General features: G+C 42.5%; 1 protein-coding gene across 4 annotated transcripts in view; it reads right to left on the reverse strand.

Moving 5' to 3' along the window:
• The window catches only part of ST8SIA6 (ST8 alpha-N-acetyl-neuraminide alpha-2,8-sialyltransferase 6), a 300,762-nt gene that overhangs the window by 158,333 nt on the left and 124,322 nt on the right, over positions 1-18,107 (reverse strand). Inside the window, exons 1-2 of one of the 4 annotated variants that reach the window (XM_005214169.5) lie at positions 5,331-5,830; positions 4,767-4,865 (exon numbers count right to left, since the gene is read on the reverse strand). The exons of 2 other annotated variants lie outside the window; for them this stretch is intronic. In XM_005214169.5, coding sequence (XP_005214226.1) covers positions 4,767-4,865; positions 5,331-5,431 — 200 coding nt within the window. In that variant the 5' untranslated portion in view covers positions 5,432-5,830. 4 annotated transcript variants of the gene reach the window in all.

An 18,107-nucleotide genomic window follows, 5' to 3' on the forward strand; every position in this document is an offset into this window, starting at 1 on the left:
GTTGCGCAGAGTCGGACACAACTGAAGCGACTTAGCAGTAGCAGCATAGTCCCAAGAAAAGATTTCCTACATTCCTCCCATTATGTCTTTTTAGATATTAACTACCTTACCTGGAAGACTCAGCTCCTGGAGCTTTCCCAATTTTTTTTTAACTCCCAGTCCCCACAATTCACCCTTGAGCTTAGGTTTGAGACAGACCTGGAGGTATGCATCAGGAAAAGAGAAAGACAATACAATGTTGGGGAAGACAGCACTTTCCAGCCTACAGCAATGATGGAAAGAGGAGAAAGAAAGGAAAAAGAGAGGCTTGGCTTGGAGAGAGAAAGGGGAGAGTAACAAGAAGGGTAGATAGAGCTTTGTCTCCTCCCCTAATTAGGACTCTGGAATAGATCACTTCTTTGGCACTCTTCCATCCTGAAATTAAAATAGGGTCACATCCACTTTGTGGGGCAAGAAGAGGTAGATCCTGATACTTAGTTTTTCCTGAGCCAACTTTGGTCCTTGTATGTTTAGGTGGTAGTGGTTTAGTTGCTAAGTCGTGTCCGACTCTTGCAACCCCATAGACTGTAGCCTGCCAGGCTCCTCTGTCCATGGCATTCTCCAGGCAAGAATACTGGAGTGGGTTGCCATTTCCTTCTCCAGATGGGCCCTCAAATAGTGGGGAGACTGGCTGGAGCTAGCCAGCCAGAGCTGGGTGAGGCAGCATCATAGCAAACGTTGCACAGTACAACTGAGGATGGAACTAAAAGAGAATCTTCACTGGATCCCTGAAATGTAGCATTCATAGGAGCTCAGGTGAAGCCAAGACAGTGGAGAGTACCAACAGGTGGAATGCCTGAAAAGAATGAACCACGAACTGCAGCTTTCATCACAGGCTATCATCAGAGTACTCAGCCAACAGATGGGAAATGGACAACATCCCCTTGGAGAACAAAGGAGTCAAAGGATACCCTGATCATGAAACCCCCCTCTTAACTCTACCACCACACCACCTCGGCCCATCTCCCCCCCACTTTTTTCTGAAAGTCACTCAGTCATGTCTGACTTTTTGTGACCCCATGCACTATACAGTCCATGGAATTCTCCAGGCCAGAATACCGAAGTGGGTAGCCTTTTCCTTCTCCAGGGGATCTTCCCAACCCAGGGAGCAAACCCAGGTCTCCCATATTACAGGTAGATTCTTTACCAGCTGAGCCACCAAGAAAGCCCAAGAACACTGGAGTGGGCAGCCTATCCCTTTTTTAGAGGATCTTTCTGACCCAGGAATTGAACCAGGGTTTCCTGCATTACAGGCAGATTCTTTACCAACTAACCTATCAGGGAAGCCCTCTCCCCCTTAGATCAGGGTACCATCTTAAAGTAACAAGAGATGGTGAAGGGACTTCCCTAGTGGTCCGGTAGCTAAGACTCCGAGCTTCCAATGCAACATGCCTGGATTCCATCCCTAGTCACAGAACTAGATCCCACATGCTGCAACTAAAGATCCCACATTCTGCAATCAGAGCCAGTGTAGCCAAATAAAGAAAATAATCAAATAAACAGTTTAAAATGAGAAGAAAGGTTAGTGAAAATAATCTGAGTTTGCTCCCAAAGAGAATAATCATACCAGAAAGAGTTGCTTAAGTTGGCACACCTGACTAAGCTTTAACCTGGACACACACACACACACACACACACACACACACACACTCTATCTTGCCCAGCACCTGTGAAAGACTACACAGCAGGGTGATTAAGTGTAGGGGTCTGGATCCACATGGCCTGGATATGACTCCTGGGTCCAGTTTGTCAACTCTGAATTTGGGCTGTTTATTCTGTCTCCCTGCACCTCAGTTTCCTCATGTTGACCACAAATTGGCATTTGCCCTGGGTGCTTGCCACCTACCTCTACAAGGATTAAATCATGTGCTGCAGGAGCTGGTGACCTCCAATACACCCTGAAGGAGTTTAGGGTGGAGAGCAGGAATGAGGCACTCTGTGCTTCCAGGAAACTGGCAGGACAGGTCTTCAAACAGTTAGATATTCTCAAGAGCTGATTTTATGAGCCCAATTCTTACATCTTGGGTTCTTAAAATCAGCTCTTGAGAATATCTAACTGTTTGAAGACCTGTCCTGCCAGTTTCCTGGAAGCACAGAGTACTTTTTATATCTATAAAAACACTAATCCTTGATGGTGACAACTGTTTCTCATGACTAGCAGAAGCTTCATGGGACCAGCAGAAACCTTCTAAAAAATAAATGTGCTTGATTGCATGTACTCCCCCTTTACCAAGATCACATATATACTGTCCTCCCCCGCCCCCCATCTCTTTGAAGCAGTTTCTCAGAGCAATCTGAGGTGCTGTCTCTTGGGCTGCAGTCCTCGTATTGCCCCAAATAAAGCTTAAGTTGCAACTCTCACATTGTGCATTTTTTTAAGTCGGCACTTATCTATAAAATAGGGATTATAAGAGTTTTTCTCAGCATTTTTTTAAAGATTAAGTGAGCTATAAATATAAAGTACTGGATTGGCCAAAAAGTTTGTTTATGTTTTCCAACACAAACAAATTTATTGGCCAAGCAATACTTAGATCAGTGTCTATAATAAGGGTTCAATAAGTGCTGGCTATCCTGATTGCTTTTAGTAGTATTATATTATTACTTATACATATTACCTACAGTTGGGGTTCATGGGAGAAGATCTGATCAGCTACAGAAAAAAATCAAGAAATTACAATTTCTCTACATAACCAAATAGTATGGATTAAAATTTGTATCCCTGCCACATAAATAATGAATCATAAGTGATAAAGATGATATAAAACAGATCAAAAGACAGGTTTTTAAAAATACAACAGATTGGTACCAATTTTAAAATTTTAATAGAATGGACCACATTCCGAAAAAAATATGAATTACCTATATTAGCTCAAGAAGTATGCCAGACAGAAAAGAAGTACTTCAACAGAAGCTGAAAAATTCATCAAAGAATTACCTCAAAAAAGGGCTATGACCAGATGACTTAATTAGTACATTCTTTCTAACTTATCTCAAGGGACAATGCCAGAATATATAACTCTAATAGGACTCGGAAAATGCTCCCCAATTCACTGGAAAACTGCTACCTATAATATGCAACCCTCCAACAAATAAAACTAAAGGCCAATATTTTTCTCTAAAGCTTTGTTACTCCAGGATTTTTTGGTGCCTCTGATATGCTGTGAAATTCCAATAGGAGGATTGCAGGAAACAGTGCTGTTCTGCAATTCAAAAATTTCTTCCTGGCTCCCCAGACCCTTCTGATGCTCATGCAGAACTACATGGGAACCTTGCAAGTGCTGGCGTCTGTGCTAAGTCACTTAGGTTGAATCCAACGCTTTGCAACCCTATGGACCGTAGCCCTTTGGTTCCTCTGTCCATGGGATTCTCCAGGCAAGAATACTGGGGTGGGTTGCCATGCCTGCCTCCAGGAGACCTTCCCAACCCAGGGACCAAACCTGCAACTCTTATGTCTCCTGCATTGGCAAGCAGGTTCTTTACCACTAGCGCTGCCTGCAAAGCCCACAGGGAAACCTTAAGTCACCTAATCAGAAGATTAAGATGGTCTGGGAGGCAAGGACATACAGAAACATACATAGAGGAAAAGGCATTCAAAAGAGATACACAGACGAAAAGAGACAGTATACAAAATTGCCCCCAAATTACTAGCAAGGCTGAGGCTCAAAGCAGGAGAGTCTGCTGGTGAAAATGTAAACTGATTCAACTCATCCAGGAAGCAACTGGCCAAATGTATTAATATTTAGAACTTAAAATGCACATACTAAATGACCCAATCATTCAGCTTGTATCAGTCCATCCTGAAGAACTGAAAATGAATATATAGATTTACATACAGGGATGTACTTCATAGAATTATTAATAGCCAACAAAACAGAAACCAATCTAAATGACTAAAAAACAGATTATGGCACATTCATATGATAAATTATGCAACAATTAAAAGCAATGCTTTGCAAAAAAATAAATGACATGCATATGTATATGATTTTTTAGGGAAAAAAGGCAGAACAAAATACAATATACAATCTTAAGTATATTTCAAAAACGTGTGTACATGAGAAAAACTACTAGAAGAATATAGACCAAAACCTTAATGTGATCTCTGTATGGTGGAACTCTGAGTGAATATTTTTAAATACATTTCTCATATCATCTAACTATCTGCACTAAGAATGGATTACTTTTATAATAGGCAAAAAAAAAAAAACCCGATAAAATTCAAATAATCATTGCACATGGATATATACTTCTGAGAGTCCAAAGGGGTTTAAAAAAAAAAGTCTCCATTCACTAAGGACAAAAACATTCCCAACAGTGAGCACAGAATTCTGTGCTCCCAAACGTGAATCTCACACCCGTGCACTTGAAAGGAAGACAGAAAGCAAACCAACCAAATCCTTCAACACACAGGTTGAGCTGCTTCTCCGGGTTTTCGACACACCATTATCGCGAGGGGAACTCGGCACCCATTTTTAAAAGTGCAGCTGTTTTCATATCTCCCTTGGTTCGATGAACATCCACACGGAGGGACAGGCTTTACAGAGGAGGTCGAGCGAGTGTGATAGTTACACGCGCGTGTATGCACACGCATCCTTTCTCTCTCTGTCTCTCTCTCTCTCTCTCACACACACACACACACAAATCCACACAATCGTGTGGTCCCAAGCAGACAACTCCCAAGCGAGTCCTGCGGGTGCAGCCGCGCCCCATCCCCGAGCCGCGGATACCTGTTCCCCGTGCGCGGGGGCAGGGTCGCCGAGCTCCGGAGCTTCCTTGGAGCAGCGGGGCTGCTGTGGGTGGCCTCCCTGCTTTCTTCCACCAAGAACCTGCACAACCGTGAAGAAAACTAAGTTGAGGAGCAGTTGGCAGCCGGGCTCAGCATCGCGCTCGCAGCCAGGCGGCCAGGGCATCCTAGCGAACCCTGGCTCGCGCGGCGCAGCTTCCCAACCCCGGAGTTTGAAGCGGCTCAGGGCGGGAAGGAAGAGAAAGAAGGGAGAGCTCGGGTGACCCGACGGCAAGTCCGGCTCCGCAGCTCCCTCGCCACCCAGGCCGGTTCCCCTCCGCCCTAGTCGGTGTCCAGTCGGTGCTAGGGTCGCCCCTGCGACACCTCCCACTCATCCGGCGCTGCCTCCCGGACTCCCCCGTCCCACCCCACCCCCAGGCCGCCGCTGCCCGTCGACTAGTCCTCGCAGCCGGCCAAAGTCTGCGCACCCGAGAGGAGTGGCGGAGCGGCTAGGGTCCCCAGGTGCGCGGCACGCGGGGCGGCCCGAGCGCGGCGGGCGAGTGGGTACCTGGAACGGGCGGGCGCGTCGGTCCAGCACCAGAGCAGGCGAAGCAGCAACAGCAGCAGCAGGCTGGCGAGCAGGGCGAACAGTGCGCCCCCCGGCCGCATCCTGAACCACCGGCGCGGTCGCAGCCACCGCCGCTGCTGACCCGGCGAAGCACAGCCCGGGCGGCTCCGACTCGCGGCTCCTGCTGCTGCCGCCGCAGCCGCTGCCGCCGCAGCCACGCACACCTCCAGCGTTCAGGGCGGCGCGGAGGGGAGGCGGGGGCGCGCGCCGCGGGCCCGCACTCTCAGGCGCCACCGGCCGGGCCCGCCCGGCGTCTGCGGGCGGAGGTGGCAGCCACGTCCCAGCTCGCCCCCGGCTCCCTCCCAGCCCGGATCGCTGTCGGCGTCCGGCGCTTGGCTGGCGGTGAAGCGGCGCTCGGCTCGCCTCTTCTCCCGAAGGCGCTCCGAGCTGCTGCGGGCGCTGGTCGCCTCCGCTGCCGCCGCTGCTTCTGCCGCCGCCGCGCGGGGTCACCTGAAGGTTGGGGCTCGGGAGCTGGACGCCTCGCTGATTGGGCTCCAACTTTTGTGCGCCCTCACCTGCCCCCGAGCGGTCGTACGCTCTTCCCCGATGCCCACGCAGCCCACTCGGGCTGACCGCACTTGGCTCTGCGCCCCTGCGGAGGAGGGCTGCGGTTCCGAGAGGCAGAAGAGGAGACAGGAAAGGGCCCACTTCAAAAACTTTGCAAACTGTAGTCGCTCTGCGGGATCGTCCCACGCGGAGAGGCTGCTGGGCACTTGAGAGGAGCCTCCAGGTGTTTGAAGGCAGATTCAGATGCACGGCGAATGGATTTCCAGGGACCAGGCAATCTTTAGGGATCCGGCAAACTACCGACCGCAGGCCAATTTCTTCCCCGGCCCGTTTTTGTGAAGTTTCATTCTTTTTGTCCATTCCTCTGTATTATGTGTGTGTGACTGCATGGATCTAGGACCGCTTTTGCGCTTCAAAGGCAAAACTGAGTCGTGGACCCAAAGATCACACGGCTCACAGAGCCTAAACTATTGGCTCTCTGGCCTTTTTCAGAAAAAGTTGGCAGATTCCCGCTGTAATTAATATTGGGCTGGATCATACTGGTTAGCATGTCATTGATTAGTTAGTATATCGTGTACTAGAAAAGAGTGATGGAGAAGGCAATGGCACCCCACTCCAGTACTCTTGCCTGGAAAATCCCATGGACGGAGGAGACTGGTGGGCTGCAGTCCATGGGGTCACTAAGAGTCAGGCACGACTAAGCGACTTCACTTTCACTTTTCACTTTCATGCGTTGGAGAAGGAAATGGCAACCCACTCCAGTGTTCTTCTTGCCTGGAGAACCCCAGGGACAGAGGAGCCTGGTGGGCTGCCCTCTATGGGGTCGCGCAGAGTCGGACACTACTGAAGCGACCTAGCAGCTGCAGCAGCAGAAAAGAGTGAACTCCTGACAATGTGAGATAGTATGGTTTCCCGGTTATTTATTAAGGGTAGACCATTAATTACTTTTTAGACCCTAAACTATCCTGTCTTCACGTGGCCCCAAGCCGTACTTTGCAACCTCCCTGGGTTTTGCTCCTGATGCCGAACTCTCTCTTTTTTCAACTTTTTATTTTGTATTGGAGTATAGCCAATTAACAATGTTGTGATAGTTTCAGGTGGACAGCCATACATATACATGTATCCAGTTCTCCTCCAAACTCCCCTCCTGTTCAGGCTGCCCTGACTTTGAACTCGAAGAACATCTATAAACCCTAAACCCCGTAGTGGTTATACAGGGGCTCAATGGAATATTCAGTCTGCTTCTATATATATTTGAGATTTTTCCCAACAGCAACTCTTGACCTCTACAATCCTGTGAAGACCTTGATAAAAGTGCTTTCATAGGTTTTAGTGCATTAACTTTCCCAAAAAACAAAAAATATATTTCAACTGGACTCTCCTAGAGGCATAAGGTCTTAACCTGAAAAACCAATGTGAGAGCCTCTAAGAAGCCAGTAGCTCAGACAGCTCAATAAAGCTGTCGCCAGTGATTTCATCACAGGAGAAATCACAACATGTATCAAGAAGAGAAATGCAAGGCTGCCTACTTCCTTTCTACTAATTCTGCATTTACTCCAACTAAAAATGCTTGGGTGAAAACACACCAGAACTTTCCACATAATAGCTGATCGATAAATGTGTGGTCAACATATAAAACACCTCAGAATTCATGCTTTTCTTAAAGAGAAAAAGAAAAAAATCTGAAGATAAATGTGACTATTAATAGAAACAGGATTTCCTTCCATAGAACGCTATTGCTGTTAAAATATGTTCGATCAATAAAGAAAAAGTTGCTACTGTGACTTAAGACTGATATCTTAGGGGTCTTCAGGGATCTAGCTGCTTATCTGAGGATGACATGATAAAATAATGCCATCTTCAGATAGTGCTAGAATAATCATCCAATTATATGTGTTTGAAAGTTCATGCATTATTAGATAAGTACAATAGGGCACAATTAACTTGAAAATGGAAAAGTTGTCTGGATTTGGAAGATAGTCTGAATTTTCTTTCTCTTAGAGCAGAATTGTGCAGACAGCTCACACTGAAGATGGCTTGCAGAAAAAAAGTAAAGGGCATTATTGTATCAGCCAGGAAGCTGCAATTTCACCTAATTTACTAAAGTTTAATATTTCAGCACAGCTGGGCTCAAGGCAACAGCAGAAGAGTCAGCCTTGCACTGGGCTCCCTAAACACCCTTGCTGCAAATGAAGTTACTTTTTATCAAGCCAATGGTTGTCAGCAGGGGACTCACAAAAGCCCATTTTAATTGGAAAACCAAGTGTAAATTTGCAATGGGAATTCTGAACCAAGGGTTAAAATTTGACAATAGGGATATTTACCACCAGGTTTGTAATTGAAGACTTTGGTTGGTAAAATATGAATTATCTTGCTTATCCTTGAGAGATCAAAGAACCTGACAAAAACATGATTCCTTAAATATTATCAGCCACAGAACCAAAACTGGGAGTATGTACATTTGGTGACAACAGTCACAGATTTGATCAGCAGCCCCAAAGATCCGAACCCTTAGAAACTCAAGGTGAGTTGCAGAAGCCCAGGCTGGTGCATGAACCTATCTTCCTCTCCCAGTTTACCCAGCTTTGCCTTTGTTATTTTTTAATTCATCATTACAAGTGCCTTTACGTTCATCAAATAACTTATAAAAATGATGGGGGAGTTTTGATTTATAAAAAATGTCCCAGTCATTGAAAATCTTTCTGGAAGTTGTTTCTCATTTTGGGGTGTAGGGTTTTAAGTATTTTTCTCTGCATGGATTTGAGGATTCATGAAAAATCCCAACTATCAAGTGTCTATTACATCTACTGGAATACACAAATGGAAACTTTCAATAGAAGGGAAAGAAAGAGTGCCTTGAGAAACACGGAAAATTGATGTGGCAAAGAATTTTTCCTTCATTTGGGTGACATTTTTATCTCCCTGTCTAGAAAAGATGGTTTCTGATGTCTTCAGGCTGCTTGATTGGTTTTAGTAATTTTAGAGATTTGTGAGGACTGCAGGACAATGGCAGATTCATAAATATTAAACTACTCCTTGGGGGAGGGAATTCATAAGGACAGCAAGGCTATATATTTTTGACAAATCCAAGGATATAAATAAAAGTAGAAATAACTTCAAGAAGTCAACAACCTTGTGGAGGGAGCTATATTTTCAAATATATTTTATTGTAGATTTTTCCTATTACTAATTGAATATTTTAAATATCAAAGCAATTCCATACATAAAGTCATTTTAACTTTAAAGATAAGAATACTTAGGATGATATACAAATGACATTTAGGTTATATATATATATATATAAAGCAATTTGTAGTACAACTAAAACTACTCCCCAAAAGTTATTATTCACAGTAAAAAATAGAATTTAATATGAAAAGTATCTAAACTTCTAAAAATTATTTCCCTGAAATCCACTTAAAAGGTCATGTGTGTGTCTGCATGTTAGTCACTCAGTTGTGTCCAACTCTTTGCGACCCTATGGACTGTAAGTGGCCAGGCTCCTCTGTCCATGGAATTCTCCAGCAAGAATACTGAAATGGATTGCCATTCCCTTCTCCAGTAAAAGGTCATAAAGGACCAAAAAAAGAGAGATGAAACTCTGCATTTATCCTGAAACTATAAAATGGCCACAATCCCATTCCATGAGTCCCCAAGAATGCCTGCTAAAGATGAACTAATTGGACAAGAATACTAAGTTCAAGACTCAGCTCCCCTATTTATGACTTACATTTATAGAAAAGAAATGGAGAAGGTTTTGAAGGTTCTACTAGTACTCAGTTTAGACAAAGAAAGGCTGGGAGTAGGACCCAACAAAAATAAGCAGCCAACAGTGGGGTTGACCAGGGCTACTGAGTTAAAAGAGAGATGGTGACCAGTATTTCTGCTTGCATTGAACACAGCTTTCTAGTCATTACATCTAGGAATGATGACCTAGAGTCAGTGATAATCTTTTTTTAAAGTCTTTATTGAATTTGTTGCAATATTGCTTCTGTTTTATGTTTATGGCTTTTTGTCCATGAGGCAAGTGGTATCTTAGCTCCTTAACCAGGGATGAAACCCACACCCCCTGCATTGGAAGGTGAAGTCTTAACCACTGGACCACCAGAAGTCCCTAAGTAGAGCTAATCTTAAAGAGATGATAAAAAAGAATTTTCTCACTAATGATTAAAATCACTTTACTAAAGAAAAATGAATGTTCAATAAATAAATGGTTCTTGAAACACTGATTATCCTGCCTAATTTCAGAGTTTGTAAAGCTGGGTAGAACTCCAGGAGTTTCAACAGAATTGGAGGGTGGATGTTATATGTGCCAAACCAGTCATATTCCTGTCCTCAGTTTCTCTTCCCTACCTCTACATTCCATACAACCTAAACTACAAGCAGATAAATAATGAAACAAAAATATCCCATCAGATCAGATCAGATCAGTCGCTCAGTCGGGTCCGACTCTTTGCGACCCCATGAATCGCAGCACGCCAGGCCTCCCTGTCCATCACCAACTCCCGGAGTTCACTTAGACTCACGTCCATCTAGTCAGTGATGCCATTCAGCCATCTTAACCTCTGTTGTCCCCTTCTCCTCCTGCCCCCAATCCCTTCCAGCATCAGAGTCTTTTCCAATGAGTTAACTCTTCGTATGAGGTGGCCAAAGTACTGGAGTTTCAGCTTTCATTCCTTCCAAAGAAATCCCAGGGCTGATCTCCTTCAGAATGGACTGGTTGGATCTCCTTGCAGTCCAAGGGACTCTCAAGAGTCTTCTCCAACACCACAGTTCAAAAGCATCAATTCTTCAGCCCTCAGCCTTCTTCACAGTCCAACTCTCACATCCATACATGACCACAGGAAAAACCATAGCCTTGACTAGACGAATCTTTGTTGGCAAAGTAATGTCTCTGCTTTTGAATATGCTATCTAGGTTGGTCATAACTTTCCTTCCAAGGAGTAAGTATCCTTTAATTTCATGGCTGCAGTCACCATCTGTAGTGATTTTGGAGTCCAGAAAAATAAAGTCTGACACTGTTTCCACTGTTTCCCCATCTATTTCCCATGAAGAGGTGGGACCGGATGCCATGATCTTCATTTTCTGAATGTTGAGCTTTAAGCCAACTTTTTCACTCTCCACTTTCACTTTCATCAAGAGGCTTTTTAGTTCCTCTTCACTGTCTGCCATAAGGGTGGTGTCATCTGCATATCTGAGGTTATTGATATTTCTCCCGGCAATCTTGATTCCAGCTTGTGTTTCTTCCAGTCCAGCGTTTCTTATGATGTACTCTGCATATAAGTTAAATAAACAGGGTGACAATATACAGCCTTGACGTACTCCTTTCCCGATTTGGAACCAGTCTGTTGTTCCATGTCCAGTTCTAACTGTTGCTTCCTGACCTGCATACAAATTTCCCAAGAGGCAGGTCAGGTGGTTGGTATTCCCATCTCTTTCAGAATTTCCCACAGTTTATTGTGATCCACACAGTCAAAGGCTTTGGCATAGTCAATAAAGCAGAAATAGATGCTTTTCTGGAACTCTCTTGCTTTTTCCATGATCCAGTGGATGTTGGCAATTTGATGTCTGGTTCCTCTGCCTTTTCTAAAACCAGCTTGAACATCTGGAAGTTCATGGTTCACGTATTGTTGAAGCCTGGCTTGGAGAATTTTGAGCATTACTTTACTAGCGTGTGAGATGAGTGCAATTGTGCAGTAGTTTGAGCATTCTTTGGCATTGCCTTTCTTTGGGATTGGGATGAAAACTGACCTTTTCCAGTCCTGTGGCCACTGCTGAGTTTTCCAAATTTGTTGGCATATTGAGTGCAGCACTTTCACAGCATCATCTTTCAGGATTTGGAATAGCTCAACTGGAATTCCATCACCTCCACTAGCTTTGTTCGTAGTGATGCTTTCTAAGGCCCACTTGACTCCACATTCCAGGATGTCTGGCTCTAGGTCAGTGATCACACCATTGTGATTATCTGGGTCGTGAAGATCTTTTTTGTACAGTTCTTCTGTGTATTCTTGCCACCTCTTCTTAATGTCTTCTGCTTCTGTTAGGTCCATACCATTTCTGTCCTTTATCAAGCCCATCTTTGCATGAAATGTTCCCTTGGTATCTCTGATTTTCTTGAAGAGATCCCTAGTCTTTTCCATTCTGTTGTTTTCCTCTATTTCTTTGTATTGATTGCTGAAAAGGCTTTCTTATCTCTTCTTGCTATTCTTTGGAACTCTGCATTCAGATGTTTATATCTTTCCTTTTCTCCTTTGCTTTTGGCTTCTCTTCTTTTCATAGCTATTTGTAAGGCCTCCCAAGACAGCCATTTTGTTTTTTTGCATTTCTTTTCTATGGGGATGGTCTTGATCCCTGTCTCCTGTACAATGTCATGAACCTCATTCCATAGTTCATCAGGCACTCTATCTATCAGATCTAGGCCCTTAAATCTATTTCTCACTTCCACTGTATAATCATAAGGGATTTGATGTAGGTCATACCTGAATGGTCTAGTGGTTTTCCCTACTTTCTTCAATTTAAGCCTGAATTTGGCAATAAGGAGTTCATGGTCTGAGCCACAGTCAGCTCATGGTCTTGTTTTTGCTGACTGTATAGAGCTTCTCCATCTTTGGCTGCAAAGAATATAATCAATCTGATTTCGGTGTTGACCATCTGGTGATGTCCAGGTATAGAGTCTTCTCTTGTGTTGTTGGAAGAGGGTGTTTGTTATGACCAGTGCATTTTCTTGGCAAAACTCTATTGGTCTTTGCCCTGCTTCATTCCGTATTCCAAGGCCAAATTTGCCTGTTACTCCATTTGTTTCTTGACTTCCTACTTTTGCATTCCAGTCCCCTATAATGAAAAGGACATCTTTTTTGGATGTTAGTTCTAAAAGGTCTTGTAGGTCTTCATAGAACTGTTCAACTTCAGCTTCTTCAGCATTACTGGTTGGGGCATAGACTTGGATTACTGTGATATTGAATGGTTTGCCTTGGAGTCGAACAGAGATCATTCTGTCGTTTTTGAGATTGCATCCAAGTACTGCATTTCGGACTCTTTTGTTGACCATGATGGCTACTCCATTTCTTCTGAGGGAATCCTGCCCATAGCAGTAGATATAAAGGTCATCTGAGTTAAATTCACCCATTCCAGTCCATTTCAGTTAGCTGATTCCTAGAATGTCGACAGTTACTCTTGCCATCTCTTGTTTGACCACTTCCAATTTACCTTGATTCATGGACCTGACATTCCAGGTTCCTATGCAATATTGCTCTTTACAGCATCAGCCCTTGCTTCTATCACCAGTCACATCCACAGCTGGGTATTCTTTCTGCTTTGGCTGCATCCCTTCATTCTTTCTGGAGTTATTTCTCCACTGATCTCCAGTAGCATATTGGGCACCTACTGACCTGGGGAGTTTCTCTTTCAGTGTCCTATCATTTTGCCTTTTCATACTGTTCATGGGGTTCTCAAGACAAGAATACTGAAGTGGTTTGCCATTCCCTTCTCCAGTGGACCACATTCTGTCAGATCTCTCCACCATGACCCGCCCATCATGGGTTGCCCCACGGGCATGGCTTAGTTTCATTGAGTTAGACAAGGCTGTGGTCCTAGTGTGATTAGATTGACTAGTTTTCTGTGAGTATGGTTTCAGTGTGTTTGCCCTCTGATGCCCTCTTGCAATACCTACCGTCTTACTTGGGTTTCTCTTACCTTGGGTGTGAGATATCTCTTCATGGCCGCTCCAGCAAAGCGCAGCCAAAATATCCCATAGCAAGCCTTTAATGCAAAACTAAATTTTCACAAGTAAGCAAATAAAAAGGAAGAATTACCGAAGATTTTCACAATATTCCTGGCAAGTAGCAGAAAGAAACAGGCATAATTTATTTCAAAGATGAGTAAGCAGAAGAAAAATCATGCAAAAGTTCTGCAAAATATATGATGAATGAAAAGCAATGTAACCAATAGAAAAGCAAATGAAGAATACATATTGGAAAGACTTACTATAGAAAACAGCAGAATATTTAAGCAAGGATCACTTTGTACTCCCCAGAAAAATGAAATATAATGTAAGCACCATGAAAGAAGGACCCAAAGAAGAATTAAGAATTGAAAGACAATATAGCAAGGGATTAGGAAGAAAAGCAAGCTGATGACAGTAAGAAAACAAAACCAAAAAACCGCTGATGACAGTCAGAAAACAAAACCAAAAAACCATTGCAGAACTTAGAACTACCTTTGGAAGACTGAGGAAGAGAATTTAGGTGCAAAAATCTGAATTAGTGTCACAGAGATTAGGCTGATGACAATTGCAGAAAATACAACCAAAAGGGGCAAAATAAAACAAGACTGGACCAAAGTAACAGACAATGATAACAAGAAAAAAACAGGAGCTATAAGAGTTAAAGCATGTCAACTCCTTGTCTTATTCAGAAGATCAGTAGAAATAGTAACTACTTTTATATATTGTTACGTCAAATATGTACTATTTATTTTATGTTATGTTCCAACAACACAAGAGATGACTCTACACATGGACATCACCAGATGGTCAATATTGAAATCAGATTAATTATATTCTTTGCAGCCAAAGATGGAGAAGCTCTATACAGTCAGCAAAAACAAGACCCGGAGCTGACTATAGCTCAGATCATGAGCCTCTTATTGCAAAATTCAGACTTGAATTGAAGAAGATAGGGAAAACCGGTAGACCATTCAAGTATGACCTAAGTCAAATCCCTATGATTATAAAGTGGAAGTGAGAAATAGATTCAAGGGATTAGAGCTGATAGAGAACCTGAAGAACTATGGACGGAGGTTCATGACAGTGTACAGGAGGCAGTGATCAAAAACATCCCGAAGAAAAAGAAATGAAAAAAGGCAAAACGGTTGTCTTAGAGGTGTTACAAATAGCTATGAAAAGAAGAGAAGTGAAAGGCAAAGAGGAGAAGGAAAGATATGCCCATTTGAATGCAGAGTTCCAAAGAATAGCAAGGAGAGATAAGAAAGCCTTCCTCAGTAAACAATGAAAAAATAAAAGAAAGGAAAACAATAGAATGGGAAAGACTAGAGATCTCCTCAAGAAAATTAGAGATACCAAGGGAACATTGCATCCAAAGATGGGCACAATAAAGACCAGAAATGGCAAGGACCTAACAGAAGCAGAAGATATTAAGAAGAGGTGGCAAGAATACACAGAAGAACTATACAAAGAAGATTTTAATGACCCAAATAACCACGATGGTGTGATCACTCACCTAGAGCCAGACATCCTGGAATGTGAAGTCAAGTGGGCCTTAGGAAGCATCATTATGAACAAAGCTAGTGGAGGTTTTGGAATTCCACCTGAGCTATTTCAAATCCTAAAAAATAATGCTGTTAAAGTGCTGCTGCACTCAATATGCCAGCAAATTTGGATAACTCAACAGTGGCCATAGGACTGGAAAATTTCAGTTTTCATTCAAATCCCAAAGAAAGGCAATGCCAAAGAATGTTCAAACTACTGCACAAGTACTCATTTCACATGCTACCAAGGTAATGCTCAAAATCTTTCAAGCTAGGCTCCAATAGTTCATGAACCAAGAACTTTCAGATGTTCAAGCTGGATTTGGAAAAGGCAGACGAACCAGAGATCAAATTGCCAACATCCACTTAATCACAGGAAAAGCAAGAGAATTCCAGATAAACATCTACTTCTGCTTCATCGACTACACCAAAGCCTTTGACTGTGTGGATCACAACAAAGTGCATAAAATTCTTAAAGATGTGGGAATACCAGACCACCTTACCTGCCTCCTGAGAAACCTACATGCAGGTCAAGAAGCAGCAGTTAGAACCGGATATGGAACAACAGACTGGTTCAAAACTGGGAAAGGAGTTTCATCAAGGCTATATATTGTCACCCTGCTTATTTAACTTATATGCAGAATACATCATGCAAAATGCCAGGCTGGATGAAGCACAAGCTGGAATCAAGATTTCATGGAGAAATATCAATAACCTCAGATATGCAGATGACATCTCCCTTACCGCAGAAGCAAAGAGGAACTATAGAGCCTCTTGATGAAGGTGAAAAAGGACATGAGTTTGAGCAAGCTCTGGGAGATAGTGAAGGATAGGGAAGGCTGGAGTGAAGCAGTCCCTGGGTTCACAAAGCTGGACACAGGTGAGTAACTAAACAACAGTGTTGTGTTATTTTTTTGGCTGCACCATGCACTGTGTGGGATCTTAGTTCCCAGACCAGGAATCAAAACCAAGCCCCCTACATTGGAATGCAGAGTCTTAACCACTGGACTGCTAAGGAAGTCCCTACACTGTTTAAATGTTAAGACATCCAATGTAATATATGAGGTGCTGCTGCTGCTGCTGCTAAGTCGCTTCAGTTGTGTCCGACTCTGTGCGACCCCATAGTGATGGGTGTGTTAATTAATTCAATTGTGAGGATTCTTTCATGGTGTAAAATATATTAAAAATCATCACGTTGTACACTTTAAATGTATTACAACATTGTCAATTATACCTCAATAAAGCTGAAAAAAAAAAAGACTACCATTATAAAGTAAAAACACTCATAAACCAGTGGAGGAGAAAAGAAAATAGAGAAAAATCAACCCATTCAACAGAAGACAGGAAAAGAATGTGGAGAACAGTAAGTAAAAATAAGTAAGTAAAAAGTTAAAAATAAAGCACAAAATAAGATGGTATAAATGCAAACATATCAGTCATTAAAATAGATATACGTAAACTAGAGATAAAAGACAGAAATTCACAGATTAGGTAAAATAAAATGACACAGAAAAGATGAAAGTAACAGTATGTAAAATTATATGCAAAGGAAATACTAACCAAAAGAAAAATTAAAAATATCAGACAAAACAGACACGAAGGTAGGAAGTATTATTAGAAATAAAAAAATCATTTCAGAATAAAGGGTAGGCTATTGTAAATAAAATAATAACTTTCTAGGTACAGATAAAAATTATGAATCTAAACAGCAACATAACTTCAAAGTATACAAATTTGATACAGTCAACACATCTTTCTCTCAGGGAGACAAAACATGAGAAAAAAAATGGGTTGAACAACACAATTCAGAAAAAGACAACACATTCTTCTCAAGCCAACTCAGAATACCTCTAAAAACTGGCCATGTTCCACTCCATTATACAGGTTCTGACAGATTCTACAGAATGGATATCACACAGATCTTATTCTCTGATTGCAAACCAGGAAAACTAGAAACCAATAACAGAAAGACTATAAAATTGCCCCTACACTTAAACACACTTTCAAATAGTAATAATACATAGGTCAAAGAATCATCTTAAAATTTCAAAATATTTAGACAAAATCAGTAAAAAGCCAACACACCAAATTGTGGGATGTAGTACTGTTTACAGTAGCCAAGACACAGAAGCAACCTAAAAGTCCATCAACAAAGGAATGGATAAAGAAGACGTGATAGATATATACAATGGAATATTACTCAGCCTTTAAAAAGAATGAAGTAATGCCATTTGCAGCAATGTGGATGAACCTGGAGATTGTCATAGTGAGTGAAGTAAGTCAGACAGAGAAGGAGAAATATGGTATGACATCCCTTATATGTGGAATCTAAAAAGAAGTGATACCAATAAACTTATTTACAAAACAGAAACAAATCACAGACTTAGAGAACAAACTTATGGTTGTCAGGGAAAAGGATGGGGGGAAGATGTAGTTAGGGAGTTTGGGATCAACATGTACATACTGTTATATTTAAAATGGATGACCAACAAGGTCCTACAGTATAGCACAGGGAACTTTGCTCAATACTATTTGGCAGCCTGGATGGGAGGGGAATTTGGGGGAGAATGGATATATGTATATGTATGACTGAGTCCCTTTGATGTCCACCTGAAACTATCATAACATTGTTAATTGTCGGTTCTCCAATATGAAGGATTCCCTGGTGGCTCAGATGGTAAAGAATCCACCTGCAATGCAGGAGACCTGGGTGAGATCCCTGGGTCAGGAAGATCCCCTGGAGAAGGGAATGGCAACCCACTGCAGTATTTCTGCCTGTAGAATCCCATGGACAGAAGAGCTTGGTGGGCTACAGTCCATGGGGTCACTCTGGTCTGTAATGAAAGCAGGGAAATGTACAGCCTTAAATGCACACATTCAAAAGTAAAAAATGAAAAACCAGTGAGTTTAGCATCCAAGTTAAGATGTTGGAAAGACTGATGCTAA

Source organism: Bos taurus, chromosome 13 (assembly GCF_002263795.3).
Source record: "Bos taurus isolate L1 Dominette 01449 registration number 42190680 breed Hereford chromosome 13, ARS-UCD2.0, whole genome shotgun sequence".
Lineage (NCBI taxonomy): Eukaryota > Metazoa > Chordata > Mammalia > Artiodactyla > Bovidae > Bos > Bos taurus.